At 36.9% G+C, this 18,615-nt stretch overlaps 1 protein-coding gene across 4 annotated transcripts in view; it reads left to right on the top strand.

Moving 5' to 3' along the window:
* Positions 1 to 18,615, top strand: part of ZNF148 (zinc finger protein 148) — a 41,468-nt gene that overhangs the window by 14,800 nt on the left and 8,053 nt on the right. For 2 of the 4 annotated variants that reach the window (XM_027637073.1, XM_027637072.1), the window contains exons 2-6: positions 7,082 to 7,427; positions 8,642 to 8,767; positions 11,794 to 11,917; positions 12,592 to 12,675; positions 18,395 to 18,513. In XM_027637073.1, coding sequence (XP_027492874.1) covers positions 7,098 to 7,427; positions 8,642 to 8,767; positions 11,794 to 11,917; positions 12,592 to 12,675; positions 18,395 to 18,513 — 783 coding nt within the window. In that variant the 5' untranslated portion in view covers positions 7,082 to 7,097. The remainder of the gene's footprint in view (positions 1 to 7,081; positions 7,428 to 8,641; positions 8,768 to 11,793; positions 11,918 to 12,591; positions 12,676 to 18,394; positions 18,514 to 18,615) is intronic. The other 2 variants (XM_027637075.1, XM_027637074.1) reach the window with 2 other exon arrangements.

Raw genomic sequence — 18,615 nt, 5'->3', positions numbered from 1 at the left:
GAAAGCATTTGAGAATGTAGGTAGACATTTTTTCCCCTGATCTGAATTTGGCATAGCCATTGGGTATGTCTGTCTGCGAGGTGTTCATTTGTGTGTGTACGTTGCATTTGTGGAGCAGTTTCACAACACCCTTTAATCTGATCTGACCGCTGACCGCTGCTGAAAGAATCAATCCTGTTCCCTCCTCCCTGATTCTTCACCGTGGATCTCCTGTAAGCCTGGCCTGCTCGGTCCCACTGATCCAGACAAAACCTCATGGCTTTTCTGTGAATGTGTTTTTGTCCACCTCCCTTCTCAGTTGCACAGTGCTATGCTCAGCCCAGAGAAGGCAGCAAGGAGGTGTAACGGGGAAGAGGTGCAGTGCACAACCCTTTGAGCAGGTAGCCCATGTCTCAGATTGTTTCTTGCGGCTGTATAATTGAGAGTTGGGTAAATAAGAAAACACATCAAATGTCCCACTGGAATGGCCTATCAGTTGTAGTTGATTTTACAGAAGTTTGGCTGTTCAGAAAGGTTTTACTAGTCATGCCAGTAAACTGCTCTGATTATACAGTGATTGGCTTTTTTAAAAATTCAGAATAAACCTTTCCAAAGTGAATTTCACTAAATGGGGAAGGAAGAAAATTAAATTCTGTGATAGAATAAGAATGTTCATTTAGGGAGTTGTATAGATTGTATATACATTATATTCATTTAAGTTTACAGTTTAGCACAAATCATTGTGGCATGACCATAGAGTTGACCCCTAAGAAGCTGAGGGTTTCCCCAGATTGCGTTTTTAAAAGCTTATTCTATGTGCATTTTGCACTACTAACCTTTATACATTTTGTGGTTTGGGCTCTGCATGCACTCATTCTTCCAAAGGCTGTTGTGGAAGCAAGGATGTGGTAGGAATGTGCTCAGGTACATGTTCTGTAGCTTCAGGTATTTGTTCATTAGGAAGTTTGCCATGTCTTATCTTGAATGAAAGCAGACTTCCCAAAATGTGGAACTGAAATAATGTCATCAGGCTGCTTCCCAGTGTAAGGTTACCCTGAAACCCTATAATACCTCGGACTGAGCTCAGTGTCAGCTTTTGTGAGGGAATCTTGGAGGTAGATGTTTTTGTCAGAACAGTATTGAGTTGCTAAAGGCAAGTTAGAACTGCTGTTGTACGTCCTGGCTGTTGTGTTTGGGTTGTTGTATCTTCAAAAATATGGTCAAATGGAGTTTATTGCTGTACATGGAAGTCTCATTTCTCTCTCAAGTCTTTGCTATAATCCTTCAGAAGGAGCCAAGGTTTAAGCCATAAGAATAATTAAATTTCAACAACTTTCTTTCCCTGTTTCCCTCAACCTTCTTTCATTCCTTTTTGCCTTGGAAAAGTAGGGAGAAGATAATATACAAAAGAAGGTGGAGTGGGATACAGATATAGAAAGTAAAAAATCCTGCTTTTTAACATTTAAAAAGAGAAGTATAAGTCTTGAAACAACAAAGACTTTTCCAGGACATTGTTTACAAATAGAAAAAGTCCATCTTTTAATAAACAAAGCAAAAACATTAAATTAGTTCTGTTCTACAAATAGATATTAAACTGCAGATGATTTTTATCTTTTGTCCCTGTTGTTAATCCTTAAAACATTTTTTTTCTCACCTCTCGTAAATAGTCTTTTGAATCCTAACTACAGAATTAATGTATTTCTGCACATATGAATTTTATTTTTAAAGTGAACAGAATTTGTATCTCTGGGTACTTGCTCATTCCATGAAATAATGCTTTACTGCCTGCTTAAGTAAAGAAGGGAGAAGACAGAATAACCCCCTCCCCACCATCAGTCAAAGTGGAGAAAAAGAGCTGGACCATGTGTTGAACTTCACTGGCAAACAAGTTTTGCTGCTTTCCTTGAGGGTCTCTGTTCAGCTTTACTTTGTAGCAGCCAACATTGCAGCAGACTTTTTGAATCAATTAACGTTTCTCTTGATGGTGTTTTAATTTTTGATTCTGAATTGAAATGTTGTCATGCTTTTCATTTAGTATGTTTTTGTTTAAATGGTTGTTTCTTTAATTAGGAATACTGTGTTTAGTGCTCAGTTCTCCAACTTACTGCACCAGTATTTGGAAAAACTGATGTCAGGGTTACTGAAATGAATAGTTCTGAAGTACAGCCGTAGGGTTTGGCGAAGCAGCGGTTTCTGAAACGAAGCGATGTGGTTCGCTGGATGGGGATGTTCTGCAAGCAGCTGTGAAGCACCCTTTGAAAAGAGAAGGTGCTGAGATGGTCCCATGAGACGTTTTCTGTGCAGTCCTTTCCCCTTCCCCTCTCTCCCCCTCCAAAACTTTTGTGTACCCAGGAAGCTGTGCCTGTAGACACCTCTTGTGAGCTGCTTTTCCTGGAGTAAAGGCTTGGAGACCGTCTCCAAACAGAATGAATACTTTAGAGGTTTTATTGACAACTCTTTTTCAGTCAATTTATAGAGAAACTATATGCACTTAAAGAAAAATTGTGAGATTACTTTGTGAGGCTTAATAGAAGTTCTGAAATTCCATGAAAAACACAACGTCTTATGCCAAGAAATGTGCATATGTGTGTATGTGGTTTGTATTTTTGTGGCTTCCCTAGAGATAATCTCAAAGTAAGTTGATCTTTATTTTACAGATGCATCTTGCACTTAAAATATGTATTTAATCTTTGTAGGCTTGCTAAAGTGTGCTTGTTTGAATGCTTTTAACTTACATCCTTTATCACACAGTCATTCTTCCAGGCACACTTTGCCTCATCTTCAATTTAAATGATAGGATTCCTTTTATGTGAGCCAAAAGGTGTCAGTTGACAAATTACACGTGTTTTATTGAATTAATTGCAATTGGGATGCTTCTTGTTTGGATTAATAGCCTATTTTTGTTTGTGGTTCTTTGTTTTAAAACATTACCTGCAGCAGTCATGTAGCTTACATTGTGTTTAGTCATTTAGAATATATAGCCTAACCCTGTGAGTTCTCATTATTTTTCTATGAAAACCCAGATGTTTGAAAGCCTGATTTAATAAGCAGTGCACTCACTGCACCACTTTTGATATGACTCAAGATCATGACTGGAAAACAACTTGAGCGCTTTTGGTTGCATGACTCTGCTGAACCTACTAGTCAGGGTGAGAAAGAAACTGTTTCCATATCCTTTGCAGCTGAGAGAACCAGCAAGACCAATAAACACCAGCACGCAGCTGGCCTGTCCTCTGGGCAACTGCTGTATCCCGCCAGCTGTCCTTGGGTTCAGCATGTCACAAATCTTCCCGCCTCAGTTGATGAGAACAGCTCAGTTGAACAGGCTCTTCTGCGCTGTTAAACACTGAGCTTCTCTGTCTGCCTACCTTCCTGCCAGGAAGTAGCTTTACATCCAGGATTTCCGGAATTCATACCTAATTTCAGAGTGATGTGGCAGTATCCTCCATGTGGAACAACCTTCTGTGCTGTTTTTGTCAATGGCCTGAGCAGACAGATTAGGGCCACCATGTTCTCACACTTGATACTGTTTGTTCTCCCTTGAATGTGTTTCAGCATCTTGAGTTCTTGTATTTTAGTACCTGTCCACGTCATTGCTTTGGTGAATCTGCAGTGAGCTTATGCTGTGGTATTTCTGTAGCGTGGAACAAAAGCATAGTGAATGACAGTCTGTGTGAGATGTACCCTGACTATGGATTAACTTGGGATGAAGGCTGAAATGAGCAGATGTATCAGTTTATTTTTCTTGGAGTCTATCTTTCAAGCTAGATATTTAGAATGCTCTACCAAAAAAACCAGTCTTGACTTTAGGTTTTTGCACCATCTTTTATCAGATGATGGCTCCATGCAAGGCAGTTTCTTAAAACTTCAGTTCTGTCTCACATTTCTTACTTGGCACAGGATGCCCCACACCAATAAGATGATAAAGTCATCCTCATTTTCTTCTTTTAGGATGTTGTTGCAAGATCTCTCTGGGAGATCTGCATTGGTGGGAAAAATACAGCCTTAGTGCTCTGCCAGGTTTTGTTTGTTTGTTTGTGTTATTGCTGAGAAACTATCAGTATGGTTTCCCATTTACCTCCAAAAAATACTTCATGGATTATATAATGTCTGCAGGTGGCTGTGTGGCATACCAGACCTGCATTTTCCCTGGAAGACATCCGAAATCTCATTCTCTTACTCTAAACTGGATTGATTTGAAAGTAAACTCGTAACACAGCACCACCTGAGCTCACTCAGGGCATTCTTTATGCATTCTTGTTGTCCTTATTTGAAAACAGATACTGTGAAAATCAAGAGCATGATTTCAAACTTCCTTATGTTAGAATTGCAGGACAACAAAAAAGGACCAATTGCAAACATAAATGTTCTGAACAGTATTTTTCCATGTTCTTCTCCTGTCATAGGTGATTTTGGTCCCAAAATAGGCTTTTTATGTAGGAAGGAAGAATATTAAAAATATTGATGACATTTTCATATATAAAGAGATTTAGCTTGGCGACTGTCCTCCTGACTTCCAGCAGAGCAAGGCTTACTAAAAATAATGAAGTATTTAACTGAAAAACTTCTTTCTTTGGTGAGTGTCTTAACTATTGAAACTTGTAGAAGTCAGACTGTCCTGTCTGTCAGCCTTTCTTTGTATTATTCAGAAGTTCAGAACCTTTCAGGATAAAGAATAGAGACAAATGTTCTTTCACTTTTGAGTTATAAGATGTGAGTTGCTATCAGAAGGTGTTAATGGGCTTTTTACTTTGTTGGGGTGTGTGGTGAATTGGGTTTTTTTCTTTGTTCTTTTAAGAAATTGAGCTAGTTTTACTTTCAGAAGGTTAAGAATCAGTAGTAATATTTGAAATAAAATACAAAAATATTTGAAATGAGATTGAGATTTTTCAGATGTTTCTGCTTGTGGCTTCCATTCTTACCATGTTCTCTAAGATTTCACATAAAGAGAAACCATGATCTATTTTATAAACTCAGTGTAGTTTAGTATCAAGTCTTCACGAATGTGTGAGATACATTGAGAATTTTCAAAATATTTTCCTGGTGAAGGAAATTATTTAGAAGGGGATCAAATGGATCAAACTGAAAATGGAAATTTAGAGATTTGATGTACATTTACTTGATCGAGTCTTTTTGCATGTTGGCAAGGGGCTGTAGTGGTGCAGTTCTGCAGGGTGTGATGGCCCTGATCGTTTTAGGCAGAGAGATCTGATTCCTTTGGTTATGAGTTGTCATTGTGAGCTGCAGGGAAAGCAGCACAGCCTCTGACTTAAGACTTGAATGGAGATGGAGCCTTTCTCTGTGGTGCACTCCAAGGCAGTTGGAATTTAAAGCTGATGAGCAGCAATATGCCAACACCACATCTGTATCATTAATTCTGAATGCATCAAAATCAAAGGTGCTGACACTGTTGTAGTACTCCCCAAGACCCCTGTCTGGTGCTTTATCTGGGCCTGCTGTGTGTTGTCCAGCTCCACTGTGCTTCTGCTCCCACTCCTGTGTCTGCTGTAGCATTTGTATGTGTAGCCTTTGCCCTCCAGCTGTGGGGAGATGGAGGATTGGAGGAAGGATGTTTTCTCTGTCTGTCTGTTGGTATGCCTGTCTGAAGGAGCAGGGCAGGGCAATGAGGAATGGTAAGAGTTATGGGCCTGGGGAGTAGGGTGAAGGAGCCTGACTGCTGTGGCTGGACATCCAATAAGCCAAGGAGAAGAGTAGTAGAACTATCTCGCACATATAATAACTAGTAGAATGAGAAGATGCTGCCACTTCCAGCTTCACAAAAGCCTGCCATTCTATGTTAAAAACCAATTAATAATGTCATGACACTTGTTGGAATATTATGATTTTATATCTGTCTGTGTAACATAAGTCAATTTAATGGTATTGCTTTTCATGATTGGAATTTATATTTCCTGACTGATGCTCCAGCTTAGTGGGGGTAAAAGAGAACACGTTTTTTACTAACAGTTCTGACCTCTCTCTAGTCTTTATGTGATATATACCTTTAGCCAGAAAATTGCATTTTCATAGAATCACAGAATGGTTTGGGCTGGAAGGGACTTTTAAAGACCACCTAGTCCAACCCCCGGCAATGAGCAGGGACATCTTCAACTAGATCGGGTTGCTCAGCCCCATCCAACCTGGCCTTGAATGTTTCCCTGGATAGGGCATCCATCACCTCTCTGGGCAACCCCTGCCAGTGTTTCAGTACCCTCACTGTAAAAACATTCTTCCTTATATCTACTCTAAATTGACCATCTCTTAATTTAAAACCATTACGTGTTGTCTTATTGAAATAGGCCCTGCTAAAAGGTTTATCCCCATCTTATAAGCCCCCTTTTAAGTATTGAAAGGCTGCAATAAGGTCTCTCCAGAGCGTTCTATTCTCCAGGCTGAACAACCCCAACTCTCTGAGCCTGTCAGCATAGCAGAGGTGCTCAGCCCTCTAAGCATTTTTATAGTCTACTCTGGGCTCACTCCAGCAGTTTCACATCCTTCTTCTCTGTGTCCCCAGAGCTGGATGCAGCACTCCAGATGGGGTCTTGAGACTGGAGTATCCCTCCCTCAACCTGCTGGCCATTCTGCTTTTGATGCAGCCCAGTTTTCTCTCATTTGTAGATATTAAGATGTTCCAGCAGCTACAATATGCCCTGGGGTAGCAGCAGTGAAAGGGCACAAAAGGGACAAGGAAATAGGGAGAACAGGACCAAAATGAAAGAGGCATTTGTAAAAGACTGTCAAAATGGAAAAAGGGAACAGAGTAAAAAGGGCACACAGGAAAAAAATAGAAGTTTTCTAAGGGATAAGAAGGAGGAATTAGCTATCATTTAATTACCAGAACTTTGCCAGTAGTCAGAGGGCACTTTGGTTGGAAACCTTTTATTTGAAAGCGTTCAATTGGGTACACATGGATGTGTGTGAAAGGAGAATCTTTCTATGTTACACCAAAATATCCAATGTTTGGCTTTTATTCAGTATCAATTTTAGGAGTGCATGTGTTTATGTTGAGTACTGACTTGAGCTCTTATAAAATATTTTTAAGTAAAAAATTTTAAGCAAGTGCACCAATTGTAGATGTTTACTATTAAAACTTTCTTTGTAGGTAATTGCACTTAAGAATGAACATTGAAGACAAGCTGGGAGGATTATTTCTTAAATGTGGTGGCATAGACCAAATGCAGTCATCCAGGGCTATGGTAGGGATGGGTGCAGTATCTGACCAGTCTGGAGTATCGAGAGAACGGCAAGAGGCAGTGCTTCAAGATCGGACTATGCCGCACCAAGAAATTCTTGCAACAGATGAAGTGTTACAGGAAAGTGAACTTCGACAGCAAGAGATGATTTCACATGATGAACTCATGGTCCATGAGGAGACGGTAAAAAATGATGATGAAATGGATGCGCAAGATAGACTTCCTCAAGGGCTGCAGTATGCTGTTAATGTCCCTGTAAGCAATTTCTTTGTGAAATATTGGAGAAATTACTAGGAAGCTTGATCTGGTAGTCTAATCCTACTCTGGCAAGAATCTATTAATTGCTTGTTTGGATTATGATTATCAAAATATTTATGAACGGGTGCTATTTCTGAAAATGTCATTTGCCTCTGGCTGTGGATAAATTTTGCCAATTAAGTATAATCTTTAAGTATCTATTTTATAAATATTTAATAAGCAGGCTGCTACCATAGAACTAATGCATTAAAATGTGCTCCTTTAAGTATATTCAATGTTCAAGGGTAACTACAAACCAGAATAAATAGTGTTATTAAAAGGTGCTTTTTATGCTGTTTATAGTACTATTTAGTTGCTTTTGCTATAGGAAGCATCTTGTGTGTTTTTAAGGTATGTGGACGCTTAGCAATTGCATTCACACTGCAGGTTGGACTGTGACACTTCATACATGACCATAAATATGCCCCTCCACGATATCTCATAGAAGGCATACCTCGGCTTTCCCAGGGAGCACGTAGATGACTTCCTTTTGAAAACAGAGCATCTGCCTCTAATGCAGCACATCATCACTGTTACCCTTCAAACATAAAGGACAATTACCAGGACTATAAACATAGATAGCCTTACACACGAAGAATAACCTTCAGAAAGGTAGCACTGTTAAAACACTTCTCTGTTAGCTGCAGATCAGGTGGTTCAGGTGTTAGAAAAATGTAAGAGTATCATGGTCTTTATTGAGGTTCACATTAGATGAAGATTTTTTTTTTCCCCCAAAACTTCATTTGAACTGGTCTTTTTTTTTTTTTTCTTAAAAAATACTTCTGTCTTAAATATATAATAAACTATTCCGTTAAATCTTGCATTGACAACAGCGTGGACTAAAGTAAAATAGGTATGAAAAACTGAATGGTTTTACAGATGGAAGTGATTTTAACATAAGAACTGATCTCAAAATCACCACAGGTCAGGAAAAAAGACCTTGGGAGATGAATGAAAGGATACATCAAAATGTCATTGAGGAAATTAACTGTGCCCTTTTTATTTAAGATACATATTATTCCTTTCACTTAAATTTCTGAAAGAATGAAGCCAGAAGATAATTCCCTTAGAAAAAGGTTTTCTGTTTCAGCAGTTTGTCATCTTCTAAAATTGAAAAATTGCTTTTCTGTAGTGAGAACCTTACCTGAAACTGGCACTTGGTATCTTAACAGATCAGTGTAAAGCAAGAAATTACCTTTACTGATGCATCTGAACAACAGAAACGAGACAAAAAACAAATACGAGAGCCAGTAGATTTGCAGAAAAAGAAGAAAAGAAAACAGCGTTCACCAGCAAAAGTAAGACATTGATTTGGCAAAACCAAGATTAAAAGGACCTGAAGATTTGGTTGACTATGACTAATTTCATTAGCATTTGAAGTAGTTAGGCTGGAAATTGTTTGTTTGCTCAGTAAAGATGCAGTTCTGAAGTTCAGCAGAGACCCAAAACAAAACTGATATAACAGTGTTTTTCTTTGAACTCTTTTTAGCAACATGAACTCTTGACATATTTTAACATCTGTCTCTCCAGGCAGTTCTCTCTCCAAATATTTTTTTTTTTAAATTATGAGTCAGTAGCTTTGTAGACAACCTTTAAATCATTACTCTGTATCTATCTAATAATAGTTGTGCTTTTCTGTGAGCCTGATAATTTTATATGCTTCATGCATAGTAGTGAAAAGTTTTTAAAAAGAAATCTAAAATGGTAGTTTTGAAAATTCTAAAAAGTTTACTAATATATATAAAAAAATTTACTGGTAGGGAAAATTCCTGTGGTCATAATCATCTTCATATATGTATTTATTTATATCAAGAGATTCTTACCATAGCTGCTGGTTTGTTACTTCAAAATTTGTTTTGTAGATCCATTCATGAAGAGTATGTATCCATGTATGTCTGAAAACAATTTTCTCCTATTGAGAAGCACTTCAGATAAAACCAGAATAATTTCACCTCATGAGGTAGCAGTGTTGTATCTTCTAGTAATTCCCCAAATCAGTGTTAACCTTCAGACTTAAAATAGAATATATCCAGGCTGCTCTGATAGACAGAAATCAGTTATATGTTATCACACGGCAGCATTAAGATAAGCCTACTCAGAAATCAACCCAAACTGTTTATACATTGAAGGAAAAGTCACCGTAACACGAAGAAAATCTCCCAAACCTTTTTGTTGCCCTGGGAGCAGGACCTTCCAGTCCTCCCCAAAGCACTGTCAGATAAGGTTGCACCTGTAGTATTCTTGGAAAGTTGAGAAATTGCTTCAGATTGGGTGTGGAAGCAAGTTCCAAATCCTGTGCATTTTCTTCTCACTTCTCCCTTTGATAGAAAAAGGAGATCTAGGTTGAGTACATCCACAGATCACTTCCATGGAAACATGGCAAGGTAGGAGAGGCGTCTGTCCCTCTTTCTACAGACGTGAACTTGCATGCTTCCTTTTTATCTCCCAATCTGCCAGGTTTAGTCTTTTGAGATGACAAAAGATTGAACAATGATCAGGAGAATCGTTAAGCGGGTTGTTTTTCAGTCTCTTTTCCACTTTTTCAGACTTATCAGAGTAGAAAGGCAGAAAAAAGCTGAAGGACCAACATAGGTGAGAGCCTACTGCAGTTTAAGTTTAGTATTTCCAGAGTAATGGGGTTGATTTTCCCTCCAACAGCAGCTGGAACTTTTACAAATGGAAGTCAGTTAACATCCTGAAGCATTTAAAATTCTATCTTATATTAATGTAGTAATCAGATAAATAAAAAGTCATTAGTTACTATGAATCCTGTCTCCTTTTCCCTCTTCCACGCACACACACACGTGCACACACATATGCACGCGCACACACACACATGCACAAGCTTTTTTGTTGCTTTTATTAGGGAAGCTGCATTGACTAAGTTAACTTTCTTCATTTATGATGTGGTACAATGAATAGACGCAGTAGAAGAGCCCAGGTTTAGGATCACCATGACATTAAGTGTTATTTTCTGCACAATTATTTTAAAATTCCAACATAATATATGAAAAGCATTTCATAACATGTATTTAAATTTGTTTTAAAGACCCAGTCCGTTTCATCAGCTGTATGTGGTTACAGAACAGAGCTTTTACAACTGTCTCTATCTGTGACTGGAGCTGTAACATACCAGTCTTACAAACGTATGAATGTACTTGTCCTTCAGAGTGAATGCACAAGAATTTGTTAGCCCGAGACTTTCACTCTTGCTGAGTTTTGATGCAGCAGAATTTAAAATTAAGTAGATCCTACAGTATTTGCTACTATTGCAGAGCTACTGTTTCAGTTATTGACTCTCTCTTTCTCATCACTGTCATTATCATAAAACCTAAAATGTCGTAGCTAATCAAATTGCAGATGTGTTTCCCCAGCAGACTTTCATTTTTTGTTAATAACAAGGGACTAAACGGTTTTATTTAAGGTTACTTAAGCTTTTCTTTATAGTTCTGTTTCCAGTTAAGCAAGACTTTTAGAAATGTAATTTGTTTACTGGTTTTCTTATTCTCTTGCCAGAGATAGTAGAGTCTGGGTTTTGGTTTGGGGCGTTTTTTTTTTTTTTCTTTCTGTCAAATTAGAGAAAACCTGTGATTAGCTTTATTGACTAAGGTAGATATAGTGCAATTTTTTAAATATAAGTTTTTTTAACTTTTATGAAAATAGTGGCTTTGTTTGACAGCAAAGCAATTGAGTGTGGCAAGTTGAATTTGTCAAGGAAATGCTTTAATATATATATTGAGTGAGCAATACTTTATTGAGTGAAAAACCTGAAAGAGGAGAATGCTAATACTATTTTATTGGTTGCTTGGCTTTGGGGTTTTGCTTTTTAAAATATAATTTTGCCTCTATAGATAATTTATATGACTATTCTTGTTAAGTTTATGCCTTTTAGCAAACATTTAGAGTTGTGATTTGAAAATAGAGTATAACTTTTCACTTTTGCTTTAAAATATGCTTATCCATGGTTTAGTGCCCAGAGGTGATTTGGTTACTTTGCATCCTTTCCAACAGACGGACAAAGTAAACAGTAGCGTATAAAGTGACTCAGCTGTGTCTAGGCAAGCTCTAAGCTGATTTTCCATGAGCTGCTTTTGCCTCTGTCCTGTTGAAATATCTCTTAATACACAACGAGACACAAGTTGGATTGGACTGCAATTGGAAATGTGTACTAGAAGCTTAACGCATAGCTTTGTAGAAATTAGCATTGTTTTACCTGAAGTATTTAAATTCTCTGCATCGCAAAAATTAATGTGTTTTTTTTTTGTAGTTAATAAGACACCTTTAGAGGGTAGTGTGAGAACAAATTTTACTCTTTTTAAAATAGATCCTTACAATAAATGAGGATGGATCACTTGGTCTGAAAACCCACAAATCTCATGTTTGTGAGCATTGCAATGCTGCCTTTAGAACCAACTACCATTTACAGAGACATGTCTTCATTCATACAGGTACTGCTTGACTTCAAATTTGTCTTTTTCTACTATATAAAGAGTTGTTTACTTATGTTAAAAATGTTTTCAGCTCTATGCGAATTTCAGTTTTAAGAGTGTAGCTAACTTGGCATCTAAGCTTAGAGATTCCATGCACCAAAGTGTCAAAAGAATACCAGAAAAAAGAAAAAAAAAAATCAACATATGTTTAATAAACTGAAGACCTAACTGTTTACAAGGTTTCTTTTCTTTCTTTATCAGAAAGTTATGGGTTGACTTGTAGCCTAAGTGCCAAAATTGACCCCTTTGTAAAATGTGCTCCGGCTGCTTATTTCCCTGATGAGGTATCTCTCTGGTTCGGAGAAGTGAAAAAGGTACTTACCATTATGATAGCTTGCCAGTATCCTGAATGCAGAGTTATGCCAGCATCGTGATTGCTCTTGTTCATGAGGAAATTACAGCCATTCCAGATCACTCTTCCGTGCTAGACTTAATGTGACTCTTAGGATCATGGAAAGAACTCCGCAGTTCCTATACTTAGTAAGGCTAATGTTTTTTTTGTATTAGAGTATTTTTGGAATTCGCTCAGATGCTGGTTTTTTTAATAGACATTTTAATATTCCTCAAAAGTAGTTATCAGAAACAACAGTGTGTAGTTATTAACTTATGGATGTGGAATTATATTGTTCAAGGTGAAAAACCATTTCAGTGCAGTCAGTGCGACATGCGTTTCATACAGAAGTACCTGCTACAGAGGCATGAGAAGATTCATACTGGTGAGTATAGTGCCTTGAGTATCTTTACTGGCGTGCTTAAAAACTGTTTCCCCACTCAGGCAAGGTTTCTGGTAATAAATATGCAGCCTAAAACCCTGTTGTAATTTGTTTTTACTTAACACATGTTATAAAACTTTGAAAAAGGAATTAGTTTTGTGCTTTCAACTTGCTCCACTTTCCTTTTGGCTGTAAAGTGAGTATGAACTCTAGTAAGCAGATCTGAAAGTAGTTTTCTATAAATAGCCCCAGAGCAGCAAATCCTGAAGTTTGTGCACTCATAATAGTCAAGGTTTGTTAAGCAGTTCTATCTTTTGTTCTGTCAAGTTAATTCAGATAACGGGGACTTCCAAATTCCATTTCCATAGATTTATTTTTTTATTTGTTTGTTTGTTTGTTTGTTTGTTTTGGAATTTGATGGAAAAGTGCCAGGACTAAAATGGCCAAAATGCCTAACCCCAAAGGTATTAGTATCAGCTTTTCTTTTCACCCACTTTTTCTTTTAGGTTTAATTCAGAACTGTTCTAAAAGTAAGAGTCTTAGTTTAAAAATACGCAATATAGGTCAAATAAGGCCTGAAGTTTTAAACCAAAGAGCATTAAAGTTTATTCATGTTTATTTTTTTATCTTGTTGCACCACACAGAACCACATTCTTTAACAGGTTTGGTTTCATTGGGTTTTTGGCATTTTGGTGCATGGCCTTTCAATCCCTCTTTAAATATTTTGTAATATGGTCCCTTTTGGACTAGATGCCAATTTCTCAGCCTCTTTTTCAGAAAAGCAGAGCTGGTGAATGTGCACAGTGTTTCTTGGCTGTAGCATTTAAATGGATATGAAAGCTACTAACACGCAGTGCAGTGTGTGCATGTGTAAGGGTTGAGAGGGAGAAAAAACTCTGCAAAATGAATTTTCAGAGCAGTGTACAGGGAGTTACATGCACAAATGCCCTGTTGTTTATGGGATTTTTGTATCCTAGGTTGCCATGAGTCCAGACTAAGTAGGTTTCCTTCAGCCAGTCAGCCACAGAAGAGTCTTCCATTCTTCTGTCCAGTGTCTTTGTTCTGCTCCTAGTCTTTCCTCTGGCTCTGAATTGGTGAACCATGCTGCCTCCACTTTGTGTAGATACTATTCTTGAAAAGAATGCTCATTCACTCTCTTCCATCTATCTGTCTCCCTCGCAAAAAAAAAAAAAAAAAGGCAAAAATTTAAGTGCAGTCTTCACATTTTTTGGAAGATTTTTCTTTTTTTTTCAAATGAGGATTATTCCCTGTACGTGGCTTTGAAAATGAGAGTCTGGGCAATTTAGTTAATTAATGCTTGACTGCAAATATTTTATAAATTGACTTAATTATCTTTTTTAATTCAGCTTCTAGCTCTAATGAGAATTCTGTGTTGATTTTAAGCTTTGGAGGGAGGGGGTGGTGTTGGTGGGATTGCAGGTTTTTATGCCAGCTCTACCATATGCTAGTAGTTGTTTAGCAGAGAAAAAGGTGCCATTTAACAAATTAACCATATTGTTATCTGACTTTTTAAGATACATATATTTTCCTCCTTTCCTCAGCATCCTGAGGTATAGTTTGGTAGTTTCTTAGAAAATTGAAGATGGTGCTTGTGTTTAAATTAATCAGGTATAGTGTAGTTAATTGGCATTCTGCATGCCCGTGTGTGCTTTCACCTCTATATGACTGTGTTCACTACTGGGCCTTAGCTGTTTGTGTAGTTACTCTGTTGTTCAGGACTGTATAACTAAACCCATCCAGAAAAGCTACACTTTCAGCTTGCTTCTCTAACGAGAAGGTGTGCAGTGGGTCTGCGTTTCACTTTGATGGAAGTAAAGAAAAGATCTATTTGTATTATTCGTATTCTTTTAAGGAATGTTCCTTATAAATTAAATACTTCATTTTTTTTCTTTTTATTTTGCATTTTTACCTCTGGGAATGATTACTTTTAGCACCAGCTTTTGTACAAGTGTTCAAAACACTGATGGAGAACAGAATGTCTCTTACTCTTTTAAAAATGTTTATCAAATTTTCCTGTTTATTTTAAGCCAATCAAAGCCAGTGGTAACACTTAGAAGCCCCATTTTATGCCTGTCACAAGCCCCCTATTTACAGGTGCTCCAGCTAGTTCCAGTCTGATTTGAATTTGGTTCTCTGAACTGCTCCTTCAAATGAAATGTTATGAGGGAGTAATGAAGCAATCAATGAACAGCCTTTTTTTTGTGTAAATAATTAAACAGTTGCATCTAAAAGCAGACATTGCATTAATACAAAATTCACTTACTAGGAATAATTGTGTGTAGAGGAGGGCAGCAGTGCTAGAACCGTGCTGCTAAACTTGTCCCTAATGAGTCAGAAAATTGCCATTTTAGTTGTAAGAGAGGGAAGAGTCACTAGTACACAAATATTTTCGTATTTTCAGTTTACTAGATTCCAGAAGATGCTGAATGTTTTTTTTTCTAATATGTCTGCTTTCTTTTTGCTTAGAGATGTTTCTATACACCTTACTCACTCATGCATTCATGTGTCCTAATTGTGTAAGCCACCCTACTTTCCATTTTAATCATAAAAACTGAGATTGCATTTAAAAAAGTAAAACAGCAATGGGGCTCATGATTCAAATATCTTCTTATTCAGTCCTGCTGATTTTTTTTATTGTCTTCTTTGTTATTTTATAATTTGTTTTTTGTCTGTTTAGATTTTAAAATGCCTCAGGGTTTATAATTGTTACAGCCTTCATACACATAATATTTGTACGACACTTTATGAACAGTTCTATTGCTGGGTTTTAATAGATTGCCAACACAGACAAACACATAAGCTGTGTTTGTAAATAATGCAGTAATTATTGTATTTTTAAATTTTGACTTCTTTTTATACATCTAATTCTATCCCACTCAACAAGACATTTCAGAAAAATGTCCTGGATTCTCCATGCATTAGCAAAAGGCTGTTATTAACGATCTCCTCCATTTGCCATAGATCCTGTTTGAAAAGTACAACAAAATTGCAGAAGCCATCTGAAGTTTCAGGCTTCTGCTAAGAAATTATTATTGGAAGCATATCTCCATATTAATTTTTAATCTTTTTCTAACATTATCTTCCTTATGAAGATTAAAGCCAAAATTAAGTATGGTATCAGTTTCACAAAGTTTTTCTTAATCTTACTTCCATTCTGGAATTCTACTGAAAAATACCATTTTCTGTATTGTGCTGAGCAGTTCAAGGGCAGTGTCCCCAGAATTTTCTCCCTGTTAAGGCATGACCAGCAGTGCCTTTGTATGCACCCTGAAAGTCTCCAAAATAGCTGGTGGTCATAATACACCAAAAAACCTCAGAACCCCTGTTTGGCCCTTTTTAAGCCTTGAAATGGGAATAGGTAGCTGAGGGAGTCTTCTGCCAGCAAATAGCCAGCTTGAGTAGACAAATGTTAAGGAACTCTGTGACCATTCGTTTACAGAAATGAGGATAAGGCTGCAGGTAAGTGTATTAAAGAAGTGTTCTGCATTTCCTGGGGTAGCAGAATAACTCCTTAGGGGGCTGTTCAGAGCCAGAACAGGACTGAGCTATTTTGCTGTAAGGCTCAGATAGATCACCAAACAGTTGCTCCTTTCTCTAGAAAAATGTAAGCAAACTTCGAGACAACGTAAGGAGAGTTGTTGGAAGAGGCAATTTAAAAGAAACACCAGGTAGAATAGTGGAGCAAAGGGAAAGAAAACTGTAAGGATTAAGTAGTAGACTTTGGGAATGGAAGAGAACAATGACATCTAAAGATCTTGCCTCATCTTGCTGAAAACTGAAGACAAGGATTGGAATTTGATGCAGAAAGTCTCAACAGGCTTGATGGGAGTAAAACACCATAGTCATAAGGGTGCCCAACAAATAAAGAGAAGGTGAAGAATGAAACTGGAGTTTGAAAGTTAAGAAATAGGCCAGAGAGAAGGATTTGCTTATAGACAGTATGAGAGAATTATATGATAGATATTACAGCTTACAAGAGTGCTGAAAACAAGCAAAGTTTTATGGTAATTATTAATAAGCAAGAAATTATAAAGGTCTCTAATTTAAGTGAAAGAAGAGGTAGGATGCTGAGGTTGTGAGCTTGTAGAAAAAAGAACTGATAGAAGAAGCTGAGAGATCTGAGTAGAGGAGATAATTTGATTTAGGAGAGAATAAATTGGAATAATTTCATCTAAGAAAGGAATTGGCTGGAAAGCCACATGGAGAGGTAAGAATTAATAATTGGAAACAGGACATAAGCTTACAAAGAGAGAGATTTAGAAATTGCTTGGAATTAAGGCAGTTGAAACTCTGGGCATTAATGATCTGACTAGGAGCACATGTGTGGGCGATACAGATATTTTTCATTCTAGTTTCTATAAATACAGGCACCTTATTTTAAGGTACTGTATTTCCATTTGTAGAAGGATGTGACTAAATAGTTCTATTGTAAATGGAAAAACACACTCATAACATTTTAAATAATAAAATTAATTTAAAATGTTAAATGTTGCTAATTATTGGTAATTTAATAAAGTTAGTCCAGAACATAATTAGTAAGAATAAAACTACTTCAGAAAACAGCAATAGTCTGCATATTTCTGGAAACAAAGCATAGATGATTTATATCCCAAAAATCAGTGCAGTGCAGTATCCAGAACAAAGAGGATGTTGACAGATGCTGCCAAGACAATCCCTGATCTCTGTGTCAGTCCAAAAGATTTCCTAGTAAATATTAAGAGGAAAGATCAGTATTGTTCAGGCTGAGTTCTATTAAATAATAGTGAATTTCTGTAAAAGCAAAACTAACTTTTCAATGCACTTGGAATTTTTAGGTTTTGTCAGAGAAACATAGAAAATAAAGAATATCAGAGGGAAGATGTAAGGCAAAGTTAAAAGAAACAAAAATAGAGCCCAGAAAAGACCATTGCAGGGCTTCTTTGTGAGGAAAAATAGGGGGAGAACTGAAGATGAATTCAGGGCAGTGCATATTGTCTGAACAAATGTTTCATGAAAGTAAAGGATAAAACCAAAAACCAAACCGAGCAAAACAAGCAACCAAAATGAGAAATCTGTAAGTATGCAAACACCAGTTTAGCTATAGAGGTTCCTTTTTTTCAACTTAGTTTTTTAAATAAAATATTTTTAATTAGTTTTTTAAAAATAAATAAATTTGAGTTCCAACCAAAGTAGTAGGATTTTTTCAAAGCAGTTATTTCAATTCTACATACAGATAAGGTAAAAAATATGGAAAAATACAGAGCACCCTCAAAAATGTTATATTCAAAGTTTGGAAATGCATAATTCTCTCCTAGAAGGGATGGGTTTGAGTTCATGAGTTGGTGAGAGAATTGAGGTATTTTTATACAATCGTCTGCCCTAAAAATATGTGATGCAACAGCAGTTCAGGAAGAGCATCTTTGCAGTTCTTCATTTGTTAAGTGTAAGACGTATATTTACCACCACCATTAGAAAAAGGGGTAAGGATTTAGTTTTAAAGGTGGTTTGTTTTTTTTAGCACAAAAGCTTAAAATAATTTGAGGCATCATCTACTGAGTACTGGAAAAATAGTGGTGTGAGCAAGCCCTATGTTGTTTTTCATTAGCAATAGACTAAATCCTCTTACAACTTCTAATAAAGAATGTAGTATTTGACCTGGTAATTGTATGGAAAAACATTGATTTATTTTCTTTGATTAACACTGCTACATGTTTTTTATCAGGTGAAAAGCCATTTCGTTGCGATGAATGTGGTATGAGGTTTATTCAGAAGTATCACATGGAAAGGCACAAAAGAACTCACAGTGGAGAGAAGCCTTACCAGTGTGAATATTGTTTGCAGGTAAGATGACTTGGTGAAATCTTTCATGATTGACAAACAAAACACCAGTAGATTCCCAAGTAGTACAGACAGGGATTTCTCCATGGGCTGTAGTCATGTGCA

The sequence above is a fragment of the Corapipo altera genome, unplaced genomic scaffold, assembly GCF_003945725.1.
Source record: "Corapipo altera isolate COAL_440 unplaced genomic scaffold, ASM394572v1 45, whole genome shotgun sequence".
NCBI classification, from domain to species: Eukaryota; Metazoa; Chordata; class Aves; order Passeriformes; family Pipridae; genus Corapipo; species Corapipo altera.
Note: the sequence above shows the minus strand (reverse complement) of the source record. Positions and strands in the feature narration are given on the sequence as shown.